At 35.8% G+C, this 23,818-nt stretch overlaps 1 protein-coding gene across 4 annotated transcripts in view; it reads right to left on the bottom strand.

Annotated features, from left to right (window-relative positions):
• The window catches only part of astn1 (astrotactin 1), a 385,350-nt gene that overhangs the window by 208,381 nt on the left and 153,151 nt on the right, over nucleotides 1-23,818 (bottom strand). For all 4 annotated transcript variants that reach the window (XM_028473730.1, XM_028473731.1, XM_028473732.1 and 1 more), the window contains one exon: nucleotides 21,478-21,628. In XM_028473730.1, coding sequence (XP_028329531.1) covers nucleotides 21,478-21,628 — 151 coding nt within the window. The remainder of the gene's footprint in view (nucleotides 1-21,477; nucleotides 21,629-23,818) is intronic.

Raw genomic sequence — 23,818 nt, 5'->3', positions numbered from 1 at the left:
ACATTTTGACAATTTCAGTAACAGAATAAATTACGAGTAATTTAGTAAGTAAAATTAACTAATAAAATAATTAAAAGAAATGCAGTTGGACAGAATATTTAGGTGTCACGTCATTGACCCACTAACAGTTAATATATTATGGTTGAGAAACCCCAATCATCAAGGATGTAATTTCCTACTGCAGCTAGAAATGGGAAAATAAGTCCAAGCATTACATGGCAAACTTACAAAATAGCTTTTTGTACGAACATGATTGAAAGAAAATAGTTTATATAATAATTTAATCTTTTACAATCTTAATTTAATCTGTCCAACCATTATTAAAGTTATCACTAGTATCACGTACATGGTTTTAAATTATCTGAGTTTCTAAAAAAAAGTTTAATAATAATAAATAACAATAACAACAACAACAACAACAATAATAATAATGCATCAAATGTACAACTAAAAGCCGCTTTACATAAGACAAACAAATAAAGAAAATAAAGAAATAACAAAAAGAAAAGAAAGGTTAAGACACAAAATAAAAAAAATATATATTAAAATTGATAACAAAAACAAGAAGAACAATAACATTAATAAAATGACTACTATTAAAAATAACAATAACACCATTAACAACAACAACAAAAATAATAATAATAATAACAATAATAATAGTGTGGAAACATTTGGTCTCCATGTAATTGATTTAGTATGAGTAGAATAAGTTAGTTCATACCGTAATACTAGTATTACGTATTAGTATAAGTTGCTGTAACTACTGAAGATAATGAGGCAGGTAAGGATACAATCTATTCAGATTGTTCTATGTGTAGTGTCATGTGTTACACGTCACTACTCATCCACCCCTGTGTTCTACTCCATGTCAGCACCTGTGCTGCCTGTTACACTGACACAGAGCTTTGTTGTAAGTGTGTAGTGAAGCGTGTTAAAGTCCTTTCACTTTAAAACACATTTGGCTCACACTATAACCACTTTCCAGTAGAGCTCTGGAAACACATGCACTTTAGGGACATTTATTAGCAATTTAAACATTGTAAAGTTCTTGTTACTGGAAGGATTGTGTACGAGTTATTGGGTAAAGTCATCCGACACTGGTAAATCTACTGACTGTCTAATCATTATTACAGGTATTGACAAAGGGAGGAGTACAGTAATCCAACTAGATATATTTACTGTGCTACAGAACTGTAGCAGACAATCTCAGTTATGGAATTAAAACAAAGTTAAAATGAGTTAGAACTTATTCCTAAACACGTCTAGGTCGTCATTCCTTTTCTATTAAAAATAAAAACCTACAAATGTAAACATTCAACACAATACCTGGGACCTCACATCAACCCTATTCCCTCCTTTCTTCACTTCACTTTGTATTTTTACAGATTTCTTTTTACCTGGAATTGTGTTTCTGTCAGCTAATACTTTTTAAATTGATAATGGAGTCCATTTGAACAAGGCACCCCTGTCTTCATAACAATGAGGCAGCAGAATGATTTCTTTTAATATGTGAGCCTACTGTACTGAGCAGAGTCTACAGGTGGCTAATAAAGCCCGTATGGCGACAGGGTTTTTATCACTGCCAACTCAAAAGCAATTCAACAACGCAAACAGAGACTTTATTAGATAGTAGACTTTTACGCTTTCTTAAACCAACACAAACAACAAAAAATAATCCAACGGAAAAGCCTTTTATGATTGAATTTCAGTCAAGATGGAGACTAGAGAGCAACCAAGTGGGTTGTGTTAGTCCTGTGGTGTGAGTCCAATCGAAGCCTCTCCATGTGTGAAATTCACCCACAATAAGAAACTGTTGCTCCTAATGAAGGGACTTTTACTTTGCAAAGCATCTCTGTTGCTGATGGTGTCTACATGCGGGTTAAATGGAACGAATAATGCCAAAAGCTTTTAGAGACTACAGTAGGGAATTGGGCAGTACGCAAGTAAAGTTTATTAAAGTGGTTCCTGTTCGTTTTTCATGCTTTATTTTATTTACCCTTCAATCTTATGTAAAGAAACCAGAACTGTACCCCAAAAAGATGAATATTTGTCAGTGAACAGGACAGGCTTCTGTGTCTTCTTAGGTTTTCAGAGCTGAAAGAAGAAACGGCCTGAATAAAGTGAAGTCAGCGCTTTAATTGAACAACATCTTGCATTGTTTCCACCATAGATCTCTGCAGAAGATAAGAAAGGACAACTAAAATGCTTTGGCTATTAAAAAGGACATCATGTTCATTTTAGTTTCTGTTGAGTTACTGCACCTATTGTGACTTAGAGAAAAAAACGTCAATCCGTGTACTGTTTGTTCTTTGGTTATTCCATTTTAAAACCAAAATTGTATATATGATCGAATGTTTCAACATCACAATGCTAAACACCTTTCCTAAGAAAATAACGCACAATTATCTTTTAATAGGTTCTGTATCTGGTTCAGGTTGATTCTCATAAATGGTCCTGACAGCCACAAACAGGTGTTACTTTGTTGAGGAGTTTTTAATTTTGAATTTGTGTTTGTTATAATTTATTCCTAGAAAGGTAATATATTTTTTCACAAACATCCAAAACACCTTACCAATAACATCCTAGCACAAAAAGTCCAATCTGTGGATAGTTAAACTATTTAGCATACTGCTACAGATACAGTAAGACATCTCTTTATGGGCTTCAACAATGCTCATTAGTTTAGTAAAAAATCTGTGGAAGACACACATTTATTCAAACTAATTTATATCAAGAGCAGGAGATTATGGGGGAAAAAAAACAAAAAGAGAGAGAAAAGCAATGATAATGTGAAGAAATAAATTGAATGACATTAAAAAAATAGTATTCCATGCATAAAAAGTTATTTACAGTTCTAAAATTAAAAAAAAAAAAAAAAAAACATACTGTAGTTCCTACGTCTAAAAGCACACAATAGCAACCTGCTTCTGTAAGGATATAGACTTGTTCATCATCCTGTTTGTATTTTTTATAATCCACTATATTTAGAAATGCTTCAATATGTTCAGGTGTTGTTGTATCATATGGTATTGATTCATATGGTTTCCTCCGGGTACTCCGGCTTCCTCCCACAATCCAAAAACATGACTGTGAGGTTGATTGGAGTCTCTAAATGGCCCATAGGAGTGAATGAGACAGTGAATGGTTGTCTGTGTCTGTGTTGCCCTGTGATGGACTGGCGCCCTGTCCAGGGTGTACCCCCGCCAAGCGCCCTATGAGAGCCGGAGATTGGCACCGGCAGACCCCCGCGACCCTGTTAAACGGGAATAAGCGGGTATGAAGATAGACGGGATGGGTATTGATTTCATCCATGTGTGAACAAGGCCACGTGTCTAACGTGTGACCTCTCGTCTAGCAAATGACCGGCTCCACTCCTATATAAACCATTATTGATTTTGTCATCAAGACCATTCTGACAAATGATTTATATCATGCAATGCAAAGAGCACACAGGGGTATTGAATCTCCAGACTAAACTTTGACCGAGAGTCTCTAAATCACTGGGAGTCACTAGTGTCAATGGATGTGTAGATAGGTAGCACATTGCTGCTTGCAACCACAGATAACTGTTGGTTACTGACCTCCATAATAGGCTTCCGACACCACAGACAGGTGATAACTCCTGGATTTTGTTTTGCTATCTTTGGTAAAGCAATCTTTAAAAAATAATACTGTATGCATTTTTTTTTAGGAATATTTGTTAGTGGATCGTTATCGCTTCAAAAGGGATGTCCTCAAATGGCAATAATAATCCTTTACAAAACCCTCTATAAACCCTTTATATCTTCATCTGATTATTATTATTATTATTATTATTATTATGGATGGGTTGAGAGGTCCTCTTTTGTTTCAAGATGAGGCGGAATCCTTTCATTGTCATTGTACAAAGTACAACAAAATTGCAAACGTGTCCCACATAACATTTAAGTACACAGAGTCTGTAGTGCAAAGAGAATTATGACAGGGGAGCGAATGTTTCCAAAAATTTTAGACTTGCCTTTAAAAGCAGAAAACAAATACACAGGAAAGACTATGAATACAATGTCTTTAGATGGCAATAACTGACATCAGAACAAACATAAGTGACACGCCATGAGAAAAACCAGGAACCAGTTGGCATGAGAGAAATGGAGAAAAAAGGACAAAAACTTTCATTTTCTGACATAAAAAGCAACTTTAGTTTTTTTGCACAATGTGCTAGTTGGAGCTACAAAGAAAGCACTTCATGCTTTAACAGTATCGTAGGTTTTAAAATGGTAAACTTGATCTTCAAAAACGGCTTGTTTTAATGCTTCCTTGTTTGGGGGTGTGGAATCCCAACAGCTGATCAACATAGCAAATGTCTATGATATCCACACACTCTTGATATAGTTTTTGGCCAATAAACTTTACGTTGCAGTAAAACACATGACTACTTAGGCATCTATTCTGATCATGAGTCATCCTCACCTCTTGCGACCACAGAAATACTCTATTTAAGAAAATAATCCATTGTTTTTGTCTGACTGCTGCTCACATTAAGTCACATTATGACGTAAATTCTATGTGTGTGTTACACCATTTGAAAGCTTTGAATCCAAATTTTCAGAATCTGTAAAACACTTAAAAAGCACCCATGGACGACTTGTTCCTGGTTTTCTCATGGCGTGTCACACATATGTATGAGATGTGCATAACACTGTCCCCCAAAGGGAGGCTAAGGCAATGCCTTTTTAATCTATAGTTGGATGTAGAATCTGCAAGACCGAGGCTCAGCTCTTGTGTGTGTAATTTAACAGAAATGCATAAAATCGGATAGTTGGAATATCAAAATGATTGACTGTAGCCATTAAAGAAATGTACTGTATGTCTTAGAGTGCTTAGCACAGGGGTGTAAAACTGTATTTCAGGGGACAAAAAATGGACCAGTTTAATCTCAAATGGACCGCATTTTATAGGTGAGAAAGAAGTCATTTCAACATTAATGTGCACTAGTTTGTACTTTCACGTATAAATAAAATACAAAGTATATAATCACGTATAATATCCAAGCAATAAGTGACAGATCAGTCCCTGTAGGATAATCACTTTAAATGTACTGGATTTTGTGACCAATTTCTATTTCATTTAGGGAAATGTTGGGGAATAGTTAGCATTGAAAATGTGAAGTTCCTAAGGTCCGGATTTGGCCCCCATGTCTTATCCCTCCTATTATCCTCCAATCAATGTTTATCATTCAAAAATAGTAGTTGACTTTTTTTTTTGGCTTCATTTTTAATGCCTTTTTCTAATTTGATGGGTAAAATTGGTTTAACTTGTAGGAGGTCGTGTCTACGACAGATACCAAGGCACACTTTTTGACCACTTTTGGTCAGGAACAGTTTCCTCCTCCTTCCTTTCAAACAGAGACAAAAGAGCTGTTTGTTCGTCCCCCGCTGTGAAACACACGGCATAATCTTTTCCCTTTGTGTTCTGCTTTTCCCCAAGAATTAACAATTAAACATCCTAAAAGCAGAAACAAATTTCTGATAAAAGTTTGAAATGTATTTTTCTACACTGTCAATACAGTAACTGTTTTATTCACAGGATATCAAGGACATCCTTAGAATAAGATCATATAATTGTTTTTACAGTTTAAGTGTTCCTAAGGAATATCTCTCATTAACTTTGCATAAAGTATATCATGTTTGGTGCCAGAATAACCGTGAAAATATGATCTCTGCTTTCATCTCGTTTTGAAAGTTATAATCTAACTAGTTTCTGAGTTATATACATATTTCTTGTTCCAGAAGGTTTCTCATTCATTCATCCCTAATCACACATACATGATAGCTACAACCCACAAAACAACCAAAGCAATCTAATTGGCTCCCGAAAACACATCGACCACGATAAAACCGAAGCGCAAAATTCAAATCATTGGATTTCGGTGGTGGTAGAATAATAGGATAATAAAGCACACTGCGCTGAAGAAGTCCACGCAAGGTCAGTTCTCGACCCGTGGTGAAGAACACAAGTCAGAACCAGTGGAAACCTGCTGATCGAACAAGCTGTGTAACGCGCTGAACAAGGAACAGGACCATTGGTCCTAACACAGGCCAGAACCAAGCTTTGCTCCTCAGACTTTTCTTCAACAAACCGTCTGCCACAAGAGACGGACCACCGACTACGGACCCATCAGAACCGAGGTACTCTGGATCTATGCCTAAAGCCTAATGTAATCGCAGCCACATGGATCCACACTGATCTTCTCATAGCTCTCTCACACGCACGCACACTGAAATCATGCTACTGTTCTTTCTTTCTTTCTCTACTAAGCTTTTACCTTTAAAGTGTATATACATTTATCCTTACTTTAGTGAGCGTAGCGCTCTTTTAGCTTTATTGTGTTAGTAGGTTTTAACTTGTTTTGATTAATAAATGTTTATACTTTGAGAAGTTGTCTGCGGTTTATGAAAATATTACAATCATAAGGTTTGTTATATGGTGAGTAGATAGTCTTGACAAGAGTTCACAACCCTGGATGACAAGGTATTAATAACTAATTAAGTGATCTGAAACACTTTAACTCAATTTCAGATTGCACCTTTTGGCAAATTACTGTAATATTATTAATAATTAATATAATTCTTATCACTCCTTGTCCAAGCTCCTCCCTCAACAAACTCAAACCTATCATGATAACTTTTTTTTCAATGTGTTGAACACAAATTGCATACATATTGTAATTCTAATTCAAAAGTTTGGTCTGATAGGGGTGCTTGCCACATAACATTTTTCTGGAGGCAAATATCCCTGGGGTCAGATTGACCCCAAATGTAAATTGTATTAGTATTAATATTTGAGGATAATAGCATGGCAAAGTTTGAAACACGTGACTTAGCATAATTACATAGCAAAATGTATGTAGAAAAAGCCTAAATCATTTCTGTTGCATTAGAAAGTGTTTAAATAATTACTCTGATTTTTCAATTTTGTTGTCTGGATATATGACATTAATGATAAAAGCATTGTTTCAGGATAATGTGCCTCACTGTAGTTAGATTAGGATAATAAAGAATGAAATACATGTGTGGTCCCTTTGTTCATTCTACACTAATTAAAGCTGAAGAGTTTAATAGGTGACACAAAAGTCAAAAAGTAAATTAGGATTTATTTAATGTAAACCAACATAATGCTACACATAATGCATCACACGGATTCAGTGGCAAGAAGCTGCTTTCAAGCTTTGCTATGGATGCTAGTGAGGCAAAGAAATGATCCCGGGAGAGCTAAGCTTTAGAAATTTGACCTGAAATACAGAAGTTGGACATTCTTTGAACATTTGACAGTGAAGGAATACTAAAGTAGGGCCTTCTGCTACAGAATAATCAAAAAGATACACCCTATTCTTTCTCAGTTTGTGTTTAAAAGATAAAAATCAAAAGGTATAAAGGATAAAAAAGCAGAATATATCTGCATCTAGCTCGAAAAGACTTTAATATCTTCTTCAAACGCAGGTTCCAAATTAATAACTATTTGCAGATACGTTAAAAAAGTTTCCGTTAGCATCACATTAATATCAATTTGAGATTGTAAATGACCAGGCAGAGACTGAGAATGTTGTCTTCAGAAGCTGGCAGTACTGAACTTGCACTGGAAAGCCCCTTGAACCACCATGCTTTTTTAATCCTGTTCCTTAATGGAGATAAATCCTTGCAGCGCTTTTTTGAGGCTTAGGGGAATCAGAACTGTGCTATTGGCAAACACCAACAAATCCCTGTGAAAAGGAGTTGGATAAGCTATGCACTTTTTAAATTTGTCCAGCAGTCAAATTGGACGAGGAGGACATTGATGGAGGACTTACAGTGAGGCGTTTGATTCCTCTGAGAATCTAATAGATTGCGTATAATTTCCTAATCAATGCATTATTTAACAGTTTCTCAGGGGAAAACAGAAACCCACCAATCAATGCGTGCGCTTTTAGAGGATGTCATTAATGTAACTGTCAGCATTATAGCATAGGATCCTTTTTATTTATAATGCACCTTTTATATTGGTATCAAATGACATTAACGTTTTTTACATTTTACAGTCCTTTCGGAGGACTTGTGCTTCCAATGTAAATATAACAAGCCAGTGATGTAATATGTATGAGCTATGGAAAGGTCACAAGTTAAAATAGCTACAGGAGTTTAAACTGTGCAGTGCTACTGTGTTTCTGATCACAGCCTGGAAGGCTTTTTGTTTTTTGTTTAAGTTGTTTTATTCCATTTGCTGCCTGTCCTTGGAAAACATGACAACTCTAGTTGTTTACAAGTTCAATTGTATATACTGACTTTTATTTAAGCTGATGTGAAAAAGATCTACAGCGAATACACAAACAATGGGTGGATGGTTAAAGAATAAAACATTACGTGTCTGTCCAGCCAACATTAGTTTTTATATATTTAAAGGAAAAATTACAAAGTAGAATACAAGAATATATATTGTTATAGTCTGTATTTGATCCTTTACCCTCTCAAGTTTGTTTTATTATTTTTTATATATATATATATATATATATATATATATATATATATATACACACACACACATATGACAATGTAAAAACAATATATTGCAATTTTAATACAGATAGGCGGCAGTGGGTTCATTTCAACTAGTTTTTGGTTTTTAATTGATGTTACATTAATAAAAGCTCCAATTTAATCTATTGAACACCCACTCTAGGGAAAGTTTGTATTCATGTTCCCTTAATGTCATAGTCTGTATTTAATTCTTTACCCTCTTACATGTTTTTCTTTTATGCATACATCATTTTAAAACTAAATAATTTTATATATATATGTATATATGATTAGATAGTAAAACATTACGTGACATGTACAGCCAACATTTCTACAAAGTAGAATACAATAATTTATATAGTTATCGTCTGCATTTAATCCTTTACCCTCTCACATTTTTTTTTTTTAATTATATATATATATACACACAATATATTCCAATGTTAATACAGATAGGCAGTGCAGGGTTCATTTAAACTCGTTTGCAATTAATGTTACATTAATCATGTATTTCCACATTGTGATAAAGGCTCTACTTTAATCTATTGAACACGCACTTTATGGAAAGCTTTTATACATTTACCCTTGTTATAGTCTGTATTTTATCCTTTACTCTTTCATAATTTGTTTCTATTCCGCATTCACGATTTTAAAACTACCGTATATAACTATTTCATATACATATAGGAAAAAATTACAAAGTTGAATATAAGAATTAATATTTTCATTGTCTGTATTTTATAATTTACCCTCTCACATTTGTTTTTCATATATATATATATATATATATATATATATATATATATATATATATATATAACAATGTAATAACAATAAATTACAATTTTTATACAGATAGGCAGCGGTGGGTTCCTTTAAATTTAGTTTTTATTAATGTTACATTAATCATGTATTTCCACGTAGTGATAAAGGCTCCATTTTAATGTATTAGATACCCACTCTAGGGAAAGATTTTATTCATTTTCTATAACAATGCCACAGGCGAGCAGACCTGACACTTTCCATCATCACTTTCTTCACAAACATGGATATTAACATAGAAAAGGTCCGCCTGCAAATGTGGGATGTGATGACTGCATGCACGTACAAATGACTTTCTATTATGCATGGATTGCAGCTGTGTGATGAGATGAGAAGCTGCTGCAGCTACAACTTTTGGTTTTCAAATAAAACCTGGGAACAAAATAAACCTAAAACCTGAAACATTCTTTATAATATAGATAGTTTTGGGTTGCAGCTACCTCTTTAGAGACAACTCAAAACATACTGATTACAATCTCACAAAAAACCTAACTCAATAAGGCTGTTTCCTAATGTGTAAGATTAGGTGATATATCTCTTAGTATGAAACACAAAGTTAAAGATGGTGATCGTTACCTACTCAATAAACAAACATATAAAATGTGCGGAAATGATTGGTCGCTTTTCAAGTAGTGATCATAGCAGATGAGTGTTATTCCACACTCATCATGTTATACTCAGATCTTAATGAGATCCTTTTCCCACAGCATTATTAACTGCTGTCAAGTGCATATTAATAACTTTATTCATCCATATAAAGCATGGGTTAGACTTAAAATGCAGTAGCTGCACAACAGTATTGTTAACTGTTAATAAGTGCACAATAATGACTATATTAATCCTTATAAAGCACTGTTTTCACTTTACACCCAGTAGCTACAGAGCAACATTGATGAACTACCATTAAGTGCACAATAAAAGCATTTAATTACTATCCATTAGCGAAATATTAATGTTCATAAAAATGTTAATACTTCAAAAAGCCATTAATAATAATTATAAATACAAAAATATCATTCATAATGATATTTTAATAAATATTTGTATTCACTTATATAGCTTTATTAAAGGTATTGTGGAGGATGTTTTTTTGGGTTCTAATTCCGGGTGGATCATCAAGACTATTGGTACTTTTAATTGTCAATCATTCTGACGTAAGGCCATCGTACACACTCATCCCGAGCTAGTTTTCACTTGCTGTGCATGCGCACTTTGAAGTGTATAAAAGAGGGTGAATCACTAACTGGAAAAGGATTCGGAAGAGGATCGTATAGTGGGATGCTTTTGATTCAGATTTGACAATAATCGACCTAGTAGTTATTCGCAGATTCTAATGTAAGCTATGCACCAGGCTCGTTTAATAGGCCCTCCCTCATGGGAGCAGGTAAAGTGCTGAGCATGTGCATTTCTTTCAAAAAGTGGAGAGGGCGTTTTTTTTCTAAACTTCGGGAAAATCCTCCTCTATTCCTTTAATGTTAAGTATTTATCAAGGCCCTATTAAAAAGTATATTACATTAACAATAAATTACAATTTATTAAAAGCAGCTTCAGTGTGTTATTAACATATTAAAGGGCCCATGTTAAGCTAAATCAACTTTTCTGTGCTTTAAACATCATAAAGTGCTATATGGGCTCCATACACATGCCCAAAGTGCTTTTTCATTGATTCCATCGTTAGTTAGAGGGTGATTTGCTCCTTTCTTACTATAGGGTGAGCCCAAACACCTCGCTCCAATTTCATGACGTGTTCCCACTTTGATGACGAATTTGCACTGACCTGGAGAAGCGGCGCCTCCAGGAAGCTCTCTGCCGTGATTGAAATGTAAACAAACACGCCCACGAAGGTGAGCATTTCAGCGTCTTTCGTGCAGTGCTATGTGTGTATTTTCTACAGTCTATGTATGTACCGGTGACCGCCCCGCCCCCACGCTCTGTCTCATGTTTATAAAGCAGCATGAACTCAGCTACAAAGTGGGTGGGAGGAGGGCGGGTCATCCTCTGGCCCTACGTCACCGTGCGGGGAGGAGGAAGTCAGTGTCCCGTCTATAGACACGCCTACTCATGAATATGCATAAGTAGGCCGCAAATCAGTCTGTTTGTGTAGAGTTGCTCATAAAGTGACTTTTCAGAGGCTAAAACTCTGGAAAACAGGCGAGTTTGGGAAAAAAAAACCTCAAATACTATGTTTTTGGGGTTCTCAGAACAAATGGAGATGGGTGAAAAATAGCATGATATGGGACCTTTAATAAATATATTAATGCAGTTTTTTATTATCCCTATTAATATAAGTAAGAACGTAATAAGGTCTTAAATTAAAATATTCGTTACCGCTTGTTAAGGCTTATTACAAGCACTTTAATATAAAGTGTTACCAAAATGAAAACAAAAACACAAGAAATTGCTTTGAAAATACAAAACTCAATACTTATACACACAATTACTCCTCACAGAATGACAAAGGTAATAAACAACAAAAATACACAAAATGAAGGAAAATTTACAAAATGACAACATGAATACACAAAAACACAACAGAAACACGCAAAACAACAACAAAAATACACAAAGATGGCAGGTAAATTTACAAAACGACCACAAAAAAAACCCGGACAGAACCCATTGTTCTTTTCTGCATTAATGCTCAGCTTGGTCATTATTTTAAATACTGACATTACTGTTGATAATAAGACGGGATCAGATAATCACAGGTTTGTGGCCGACACTGTGGTAAAAGTTGCTCAACTCTGCTCTAGCGTCTGTGACTCTCCAATAAACTCATTTATTCCACAAACAATTGCAGCATTGTTTCAACTGTTTTAAATTACAGTATTTATAAAAGCACCAGCAAAAAACACCCACACACAACACAATGGTAATTTTGGCAATCGATAACACATAAAAAAATAAATCAAATTATTTCATTTTAGAATATAATTGGATCATTGATTGAAACCTTTCAGAGCAATCAGAGCAGATAGCTTACAGGAGTCAGAACCAAAAAAAAAAAAAAGTTGTAAATTGAAAATCATCCACACAGCTTGAAACAATAGCTCCGTTTTCTTTGCAGGATGTTTGATACAGAAAAAGTATGTACATGATGAAGTGTGAGTCAGAGGTTAACCTCACACTGGCCTCCTGCGTTCAGACATGTAGTAACCTCACTAAACTCTTACGCAGCCAAGCAGAAAACCAAAGTATGTGCTTAAAAAGACACAATGCAACTAAAAACTTCTCCAAAAGAAAAAGACCATGATTTCCAACCCTTGTTGGGCTCATTTACTGTCAGTATCAGAGGACAGCATTGATCCTGAAATGTAAATGTACCGGTGAACTCCTGCCAATGAGCTGATGGAAAAGTTATTCAGTTAACTTCAATTTGTTCATGATTCAATGCATTTACTCTGTTTAATAGTACAAAATACAGCCTGGTTAGGACACAATCAGATCTGAGCGTAGGACATGCGTTCGACCATCTTCACGCAAGCTTCGGTATTTATCAATTCTTACGTGATCGTACGCTATGATCAGATCTCACGTCAAGTCTGAGCTTGTGTACGCAAATCTGTGCGTGTGGATTTGTGGTTCAGCACAGACAAATCTGATTGAGACTGAAAATAAATCATTTAACAAGCCTCAGGTGTCATTAAAGCATAAGCACACACACACACACATTCAGAACAGATCAAAATGGATTATTAAAACAAATTAAACTAAATAAATCTAATTTTAAAAAAAGCTTATGTTATGACCGTTACCACCTTTTGGGTTTTCCTTTCATGAAATACCGTATAACGCAGTTGAAAAACTCTGCTACCGGATCTTATTTCCTCTGTAGAGCATCACTGGGGGCTGTACGGAAAAAATAGGACCTCATTCATGCTTTTAAATGTAAATGGTTCCTTAAATTTTTACCAATGTGCTGCAGTATTTAATCAGTAATGTGTGATGAGCTATTAGTGAAAATGGCTGAAGGCAAAATAAACACAGAAAAGGGACATTTAGTCATTTTTTAAGGATTTTTTTAAAAGGCTGTGGATCTCCATACGATTACCGTATCAATATACCGACATTCTATCCGTACGCAGTGCCCCTCATTGGCCAGTTTAGGTCACGTGATACGTCAGCCATTGGCCAGTTTAGGTCACATGACAAAGACTAAACCTAACCCTAAAAATTGTTGCGATATAGGGTTATAATCCAACCCTAAGACGCTACCTACGTGTATTTCAGTAAATGTACCAATAGCACCGGGGGTTGTCCGTACGGCAACCGTAAAAAAAATTCCAATGCATTGTTTATTGCGTCCGTGTGTGGACTGAGGCTGATATAAACGTCACATCCGTGCGTCTCTCCAGGATCTCTGTTGTGAAGTTGGTCTCAGCGCACACATGGGAGCAGACGTCACCTGCTTGGGAGCTGATCCTCTTCCACAAATGAGCTTCTATAAGTCCAGTTTTCACACATTAAAAAAAGCAAATCTTTGTTTTGCTCCACTTCAGATGTGCGGATGCCAATTTTCATCTAGAAAAAGTAATTTTTTTCTTGTTTGATCTCAGTGGGCGGAGCCTGAGAAACAGGAGGACAGAACATGTTATTGATGATCAAATTCAGCTGGCGCATTCATCAGCACCTGATTATTTGTACACTGAGATTGGTCAAATACGAATTTTTCATGAATAACACGTTGGCCCTTTTGCACGACCAAATGTGCACTCAAATTTGCACCCGTTCTCACGGACAATTGATGAATGAGGGCTATGAACACCAATTACAGAGAGAAAAAGAACATTAATGTAATCCACACTGCATGACCGCCGGTCATGCCAACTTTCTGAATTTCTTCCCTAGTTTTACAAAGAAAGCAGGTGCCAAGACAAAGCTAATCACTCTAGCAATCATAGTGTGATTATTATGTTGTCATTCCTACAGACGCTTCACCCTGCCTCTCCCTAAGTGTGTAATATTCTAGTAGCTAGATGGTCATAGCACAATGCCAGCATGACTTTACTTCTCCATGGAAACTATTTAGAAGGCAGACATGTAGAGACAGTAGCAGTGCAGATGAAGACAAGGTGTTAATTGTTTAGGGCGGTGGATGAATGCACAAGGCGTTCATGTTCACCTCATGATTAGACAAAAAGCTCAACTATAATCTTGACAGTCAATTTAATGACTAAAATACACATTAATAAATGCATAGACAGCCTGCCTGATTAGAACTGCACTGGCTGTTCATGGTAGGTGTGAGTTTAAACAATAAAATAATAATACCTTCTCTGATTTCATCTGAATATCAGTTAATTTAATGCGCGAGATTAGTGGTTCTTCTGGCACAGAACATCAAAAAACAACATTAAAAGCACAACATTTTCCAAAGCAAACTAGATCTGCATCCTAATTAAAATAATTATCGACAACAACTCGCTCACCTGTGTCTTCTTTCGTGCAGCATGAATAATAACGTTACCGATTTGAGACAAATTACCGTAAATAAGCATCTTTTTTTGATCAAACTTTTTGCTATCAAGCTGTATATAATGAGAATATGGTGTACCAGGGGTAGCTGTGTGAGATAAAAAGAAATTCAGAGATAAGATATGGTGACAGGTGAAAGAATAAAAGGAGAGCCTGTAGTGAAAAACTGACAAAGAAATGCAATATCAAGGCACTCACCAGGGCCACGGTTCAGTCTCATAGTAGTGACTTCTGCTCATTAGAGTGCAATGTGGGTTCAGTTCACGATTTACAAATTAAACCTTATACGAGTTTAAAAGAAGAAGATAAAAATGAAAAAGATAAGTGTTTGGTTGAAACAAAAGAGAGAAGAAAGCAGCTAAAAGAAAGTGGGACGGTTTGATTTAAGTCTCAAAGAACTACAAACATACCAAAGTTTGCAGAAACAAAGAGTCGTTCAGTCCAAAGCATCTTCTCCCGACTCCAGGCAATTTAGTCACGAAAAGTGCAAAAGAAACAACATAAATTTTGCAGCTGGTACACACTAGACCAATTATGTCTTTCCCAATTCTTTATGAGTCAGGATCCAGGGGACCAAAAACTTCTACATCTCCAATAGAACATGCAAACAAAACAAAACAAAAACAGCTAATACTTTGTTGTGTCTTATGAAGGGAACAAAAACACATCACTATGATAATTACATTGAAAAAGTTTAACCAATTAATTGCATATCAGATTAGGGCCACTGAAAAAATAAAGAAACCAGATCCAATATTGTATTATTATTATTTATGTTCTGAGAAGAAAGTCAGAATTCTGAGAATTTTTTTCCCCCCAGAATTCTGACTTTTGTCATCAGAATCTTGACTTTTTCCTTAGGACAACAATAATGATAATAAAAATATTGTACCTTATTTTTTTTTTAGTAGCCCTAATCCTCTTCAGTACAGATCTGACTGTGATATTTCATGATAAATTGCATCTTATGAAATTGTAGTTATTGCACAGAAAATGTTTTATTCTGAAAAGTTGCATCTACTAATTTATAAGTTTAGAAAACATAGTATTAGAGAATTGCTAAATAAAATGTTTTCTTAAACATTAGAATTGTTCAGACCAACTCTTGCTCTTTTACATTCAACCAGCTGCTGAGACAGTCTTTCCACGTTACCTGAGGAAACTGCAGCTCTCTTTTTAAATGACTATTATTATGGGTATGAATTATTACAATATTGATCCAATATTCCTGTTATCCTGCTATCTTGAAGTGTTGGTCATTGGCCTTTGCATATTGATGTTTTTTTTTTTTTTTTTTAATCCACTCGGTCAAAGCAAAAGGCTGCATAGTGAGCCGTGACCCACAGACAGCCGTCATTGCTTGCTAGAGGTGCAGTGGTCACATGTTAACTCCACATATGAAGCATTTTTGTCTTCCTTGTGGGAAAATGATAAGCTGAGTCCCCACAAACAACCTCAATCATCCCTCCAAGTCCCAGATTCTCCGCCACAATATTAGGACGGCAGTTTCCAAATTACTGATAGCATTTTTGTTTTTAGTTTGTTACGCTTATCCGGACATTGGCCCACCGCTTGTTAACAGCAGTAGAGACCCCTGCTGGAGCACTCCAGTAATTATGCCAACACTAATGTGCTTTATTTTCATTGATAGGGTTGATTATTAATTTTTTCTTGTTACGATTAGTCTATAAAAAAAAATAGCGCAAACACTGACACAATAATATTCACAACTCTAATAAAGTCTTTATCAATTTAATAATAAAAAAAACTAAAGTGATATTATTTCAAAGAACAACTATTTCTCTTTGTGTGTGTGTGAGCTAGCATAGCAAACTGGAAGAATGGAATACCAAATGAAAACTACAAATAAACAAGATCATGGGATCTTTGGAACTACTGAGATAAAAAGTATAAAAAGGTTCAAACACCAGTGATAACACCAGGGGTTGCACAGCTTTTTGGTGCCTCAATTAAATTTTATTCCAGTTGAAGGCCCTGAATCTTATTTCCTATTGAAAATCATGTTTTTGAATCATTTAACGCTGTGATCCGGAGTTTCCGAGAAACGTCTCGATGTCCCGCCCTAAACAGCTCCACTTCCTCCCCCTGCCTCTGCAATCTACCAGAAGCCACGCCTCTACTTTTCTGCATGCTCATCGCGGAACATAACAAGGTTGCATCGGGTCTCATTGATATAGGTCTATGGGTCAGGTAAGAGCCAAAATCAGATTTACCTGTTTGCCATTGTGACACGCAGCCTTGTTTCCGTTCACAGTTCCGCATTCACTCTGATTGACAGTCTCAAAAACAGGAAGTCGAAGCCTATTGGCTGTGCTCAGTCGACAATCGTTTCCATTTGTATAGGGGTCAATAGGACGAAGGAGGGACTTATATACATTAATGTATATGAATGACCACCGGCAGTAGACCAAAGTAAAAGAGTAGTTAGGTATTCTTTCACATTTCAAAATAATCATAAATAAACATCGATTTCTCTGAAACTGCGGATATCAGCTAAATATTTTTAAAATGCCATTTGTGTCTATAATTTTCCCATTATGTACAAATGACTGTGGGTCATATCATCTTGTGAGCATCAATCAAAGCTGACATCAGTGTAGTTGTGTTAATAATTGTGTTATTTGAAGATGAGCCAGCTCCTCTGATCCTTTGGAGAGAAAGAGAAAGGGCCACTTGGTGCTCAGCTGGGGATTGACTTGATGGGCATGCCTTTTGGCCAACTGCACTCAAAGACATGGTTGTACTACAATATGGTTGAGGGGGTCGGTTATTCCACTGCAGTTCAGTTCATATCAAAGGAATTCAATTCAATCCGCCAATCCATTTATTTTTTTCCAATCCAATAATCACTGAAGTACTATTTCCTATTGTTTTAGGTCCACCTGGATGTTTCAAGGGGGTAAACATTAGTGGCCATTAAAAAATGTAAAAAAAAAATTTTTTTTTAAATGACATTTTTGATTGTTTTATTTGTGGCTATAAGGGAACTCTCTTACCCTTACAAAGGAAATCATGGGGAAATTGAATTATTAGGAGTAAATCCTCTACTTTATCTACAAACATTTTGAAAGAAACACACACAAAAAAAAAACAGTTTGGTAGCGTGTGCTCATAGGAATGGAATAAACTGGTAGAGTAAATAATTAATGGAGCAGAAGAAAAGCATCTCTCGACACCTCTAAGCAGTGAAAACTGAAAAAAGCTTCTTGCTCTTTTTATTTGGATCCCAGGGAGAAAGGAAAAAAAAAACTTTAGGCAACATACCACATAAAGTTGGTGTTTAGAGATATTAAAAAGCAAACAGCTGCTTGGGTTTATTCAATTATTATGTATAAGGAATGAGAAAAACAAGAAAATATCTGGACTCAGATGGGGTTTTTCATCTATTTAAAAAACAACAAGTGAAAAACAACGCCTCATCTCATCAAAACATGATCAAATGCCCAAGAGACTTCAAAGCCTTGGCTCAAAATATCGACTTTGCTATCTTATGGTATGAGATAAAAAAAAACTGAAATTATATTTTTTTTTTCCATGAAAAAACCGGTGCAATGCTATTGCAACATGCAGGAGTCCTTCCATTAAGTTAAAGCAAATGCTAGAAGAGCAAAGTGAGAAGGGTCCATGCAAGTGCCAACTGCTCATCTTCAAAATGACAAAGGAATAACGGGAAGATACAAATATAGTTTTAATAAAAGTTAATAGGGGTGTAACGATCCATCGATCTGGATCTATATTGTTGATTAGTTTAAGCATTGATTCAATCAAATTGATGGAAACACAAACCATCAACTGGCATCGCCACTGAAAAGCAACACAAGTTTTTTTTTGTTTTTTTAATTCTTGTTAAATGTCTGAAACGTTTTAGCAATAAAACTGTCAAACTTTGAACTTCAGGGCTTACATTTAAAGTTTTTCACCGGTTTGTTTTAGGTGAAAATTTCTGAAGCTTTAGAAACTTTAGGTTGCGTTAAGCTTCTTCAGTGCTTTCCTCTCTCCACCATTCTTCTTCCCTGTTTACACCAGCCCCACAAACACTAGCACCCCTGGCGGTCAATGTAAGGTACTGCAGCAGAAAGAAAGCAAGAAGCGGCTGTGGGCTGGATTTGATCATTTATTTACAAGATTAGATGATGCTTCGGCGCTATAAAATCCACGTCAACTAATTTTTGTACTCGACTTTATCAATTATCTGGCCTAATCATTGCAGCCTTTCAATTCCATAGAGAAGAATTAAAAACCCCTTCAAAATCTACTTTTTTCAAATTTGGTCTGTGAATTATACTTACCAGTGACTCTTTTCTTTGTTGAATCTTTCTTAAAGATTCAACATTGCCTTTTTTTTAATGACTTACTCAAACTAATGTGGCGAGTGGCGGGGCGGCACCCTAACTCCCTCTATTGGCCAGCCACCACTGATTCAATACAATACAAAGAAAAAATGTTATGGGCTGAAGCAGTAACTACTTATCGGTGCCCATTCCTAACAGCATTATAAAAGAATACAATAAAAACAACTCAATAACAGCTCTATACATCAGCTTGTGTTTTCTACGTACAGATTGTGACATTTACAGGCCCAGAACAGATAAAAAACGCATTGTCCTGAACATTTGTCACAGAGAACAGTAGAGGTCTACACAACAGTCCACTTCAAAATAAGAGGAGTTTCTATGTACAATAGCAGATAAAAATCAGATAAATCCAAGTAGTAAAATAGCAAAAAGCCCAAAAGCGTTGTTAAGCTAACAAGAAACCCTTGTTGGGATTACATTACAACTCATTTAGAGGCCATTCTTCTCTCTATTTGTGGATAATTTAATTTGTTCATTTTATTTGCCTTATCTACTAAATGGTTGAGAGGAAGTGCTTCTACTAATCCTCATTGCACCAAAGGTACAATACACCAAGTAAAGGACAATAGCCCATTAAAGGTGTATTATACTGTTAAAAACAGTTGCTTGACTTGGGATGAAAATCTGTGTTTATAGTATTTGGTTATGAAGTGTATTGACACAAAGCTAGAAATGGTGAAAGCAAAAATACATACAGAATGAGTTATTCTCTTCTGAAGAATACCTTCCACCCCGTAGGAAATTAGAAATATAAAAAAAAAAAAACTAAATTTAAACCATTAGTACCAGACTGAACTGTGTGTAGCAATTCATTTACAATGAGATCTATTTAAATAAATAGATCAAACCAAAGTTATGAACATTAAATATGTGTAACTGTAACAGAGAGCTCTGCTTAAATCTCCAAACTAAGTATTCCTCATTAAAGAAACTGCATAAATACAATCTCCAGAGCCCACCTGAAAGGCTTCACTCGAGTGCATCAAAGTACTCGAAAAGAAATGAAATTGTTGAGAGGAACGGTGTCTGACAGCCTATCAGGACAGCGAGGATTTAGAAGAAGCAAAACACCAGCAGACGGCACTAATAATCTGCAAATAGCAGGAATGGTATTGCTTGAGTCCCAAGCAGATGGAGAAGTAAACAAACCTTGCTGTTACGACGCCTGGTTGCTAAGCACCACCTGGAGGTAATGAATGTGTTGTCGGCTTAAGAGGCATTCGAGACAAGAGGCGAAATCTAAGTGTCCACTCAAAAACATTAGAGAATGCAGGTCAGCTGTTTGCCCAGCATGTGAGTCATCAAGCCCAGCAGATGTGTTGATGAATATTGACACAACAAGGAAGACTTTAACATAGACTATAATGAGATGGAGATTTGAAAAACAGAGAGAAATTTAAAAGTAATTAAACTCCAAAACCTTTTTTCTTTTTTTTTTGTGAAATGAAATGTATTTAGGTATTAGGTAGTGCTGTTGACTGATCCTGGTCCAATGCTCAACATTTTAGTCAAAGTATTTCAATTGAGCATAATTAATTTTAAAAAGTAAGAGCGACTGCCCTCAATGGGTTGAAACCCGGCAATTATCTGCATTTTGTAGATCAAAACGTACAACTCTACACTTTAACCTAACAGCTTCTTCATTCTTGTATATATCTGTAGTGTATTTGTACATTTCTATATTTGTATTATTATTATTTTTATCTTATTACATTTTTTCTACTCTAATATGTGCACTAATGATTATTTAATTAACAGTCTTTTTCTTAATTACGTTAAGTTTTCTTTTTCTTTCTTTCTATTTGTATAATTTCTCGAGACATAAATAATTTCTGCCAGGGATAAATAAAGTATTTCTGATTCTGATTACAATTGGGACCATCTTGCGTCACAAACAAGCACTGATAGCTCCGCCCCTCCTATAAAAACTAGCACCTGTTGACTCTGCAATCTGTGGTGAGTAGGTTAGGATGAGATAATTGTGAATAAAGAGGTATATTTAGTAATGAGTAGCTAGTTAGCATAGCATATATTGTTCTTTGAAGATTTTATAAAATAGACTGAGCGTGTCTTAACTGCTCCAGGAGCCACGCCCATAATCAAGGCATCTATTACATTTGAACCCTAATTGCAGGTCAACAAAAACCTGGGGGTTTAGTAACACTTGTAAAAAAAAAAAGAAAAAAAGAAAGGTTTTTAAATTCCAATTTTGATAGTTCAATAGAAATCCAAAAGTAGAAGCTTGTGGAGAGAGTTTAAAAAAAGAGACTAACCACACATCCGGTGGAATCGAGCTTTCGGTCAGAAATGCATCGGAAGTTGCGGCTGCAGCCCCCGTTGTCTTTGGTGCAGTCTCTGACTGGTCCAAACGAGTCCAGCAGGACCTCCAGAGAGTCAAACGACGAGCTGATCATCAACTCCTCTCTGAAACCGTAACAATAACAGGTGTTTGTCATCATTTTGTTTGTGTCAGAACCAATTGGGGTGTAAAGTGCATCATCTACTATGTCATGTGATGTTAATTGGAGACAACCTGCATGCTGTTACATAAAACTTGCAGTTTTGAAGCTGTACCTTTAATATTTACGTCACAAAAAAAAAATCATTTAAAGAAGACTGAGGTGTCCCTTTGTTTTTTTCCACTGTTGCATAACAATCAATAAAGCCTTTTATTCTGTACGTAAAGGCTTCATTTAAATGATCATGAAAGGTATTTGTGGGTTTTCATCATGTTTTCCAGTTCTTTCTCAATGCCAAAGGTATACATTCATTGTTGTTTTTAAATTAAAACTACTAACATACACCTGCATGTTGAGTGTGACCATTAGGAAACAACAAGCAATCATTTTTGAGCAGATAATATACAGTAGATTCTTTGCTTTCTTTCATCTTTGAATATTCACCAAGGTTGGGCTTTCCATTTTCTCTCCACTCTTGTCATTCGACAGAAGGACAACAGCATACATGCTTGAGACTGTTCGAGTGCCTGATAGGAATCTACAACTTGGGGAAATCATACTGTTATTAACCTTGACCAGGACAAAAACTTACTTTAAAGTACCACTTTTTTCCCCACTAAAGTAAGCCTAACGATATCCCACTCATTCATTTCCTTTCTGTAATAGCCAGTTTATTCATAGACAGTTTAAACTACAAATGATTTATTTACAGGACAAGCTGAACATATGATGAAGTGAAGACAAAAGTAATTTGTAACTTTCACAACAGTATTGTTCCTTTTTCATCACATTTTACTTATTGAGAATCTTAGTGAAAAACGTTTTACCCATTGGTGTCTTTAAAGCTACTGAGGAAGATAGTTAACATTTTTCACAATGACAAAGACAGTGTAGGCCTCATAGATCAATAAATCAAATACAAGATAATTTACTTGCAAGCGCTCGCAGGATTATTTTTGACTCCATTATAAACAATGTGTTTGTTGACAAATAATCATGTAACGTGAACTTCGGAAAAGTTTCGTACATTGCATTGTGTGATTGGGAATCCTATAGACTGTTAGAAGTTACAGTACATTTCCGATATATCAGGAGGCACGGAGTGAACTTCCACACTAATGCTGATAATACACAGCTGCATAACGTTCTGTTTCCTGATGATACCAGTCCAATAATAATAATAATTTTCGCCATATATGTACAGGTACAAAAATGTGTTCTCTGCATTTGACCCATCACTCATTCATGAGGAGCAGTGAGCAGCCACAGTGTAGCGCCAGTGACCCTCCGATTACAAGCCCGCTTCCTTGACGACTAGGCCACCACTGCCCATTGGATGCTTTTTTAAATTGTATTTTAGATATCAAATCCTGGATGGCAGAAAACTTTCTCCAGCTCAGTCAAGACAAAACTGAAGTTTTAGTTCTCAATCCTGAGGCCCAGAGAGAGAAACTTTTACCTAAACTTCAAACAGCATCTTTGATTCCCTCTCCATGAGTTAAAAACCTGGGCGTTCTTTTAGACTCTGGCTCACTTTTATCCCTCACATTAAAAATATATCAAAATTAGGTTTTTAATCACTTGAATAACATAGCCAGAGTCTGCCCCATTCTTTCTCAGGCCAACACAGAGACGCTAATGCATGCTTTTGACTACGGTAATGCCCTGATTTCTGGTCTTCCCAAAAAAACTATTTCAAGTTTACAATTACTGCAGAATTCAGCAGCGCGTGTCCAAATAATTGGGGTGATTGTTGTGTATGAAGAAGAAAAAGACACCGTAGCTTGGTAGCTGGTAAATGTTGGGATAGACGTGTGAAATTTGATGATGCTCCAATTCAGTTTGGCCAATAGATATGAAAGCCATGGAAACAGACGAAGAAAAAGCAGTTTTTCTTAATTTGCTTCAAATGCCAGCAGATGGGGAGTGGGGTAAAATGGAGCTTGAGGGGAAGATTTGGTTTTTCGGAAGACGAAGCCAAACTGTAAAAGCTGCCCTCACACGGCAGAAACCAAGCCAAGACGAAAAGGTTGCCAAGACCAGCCCCAGATGTGGTGTGTCCAATATAATTGTTTTTGGATGGAATTTGCTCTTGGTTTCTTTTCCCTCAGCATAGTGAATATTTGGTTGAACATCAGCTGTATTGAGTTTTTAT

This window comes from Gouania willdenowi, chromosome 17, assembly GCF_900634775.1.
Source record: "Gouania willdenowi chromosome 17, fGouWil2.1, whole genome shotgun sequence".
In the NCBI taxonomy this organism is placed as follows: domain Eukaryota; kingdom Metazoa; phylum Chordata; class Actinopteri; order Blenniiformes; family Gobiesocidae; genus Gouania; species Gouania willdenowi.
Note: the sequence above shows the minus strand (reverse complement) of the source record. Positions and strands in the feature narration are given on the sequence as shown.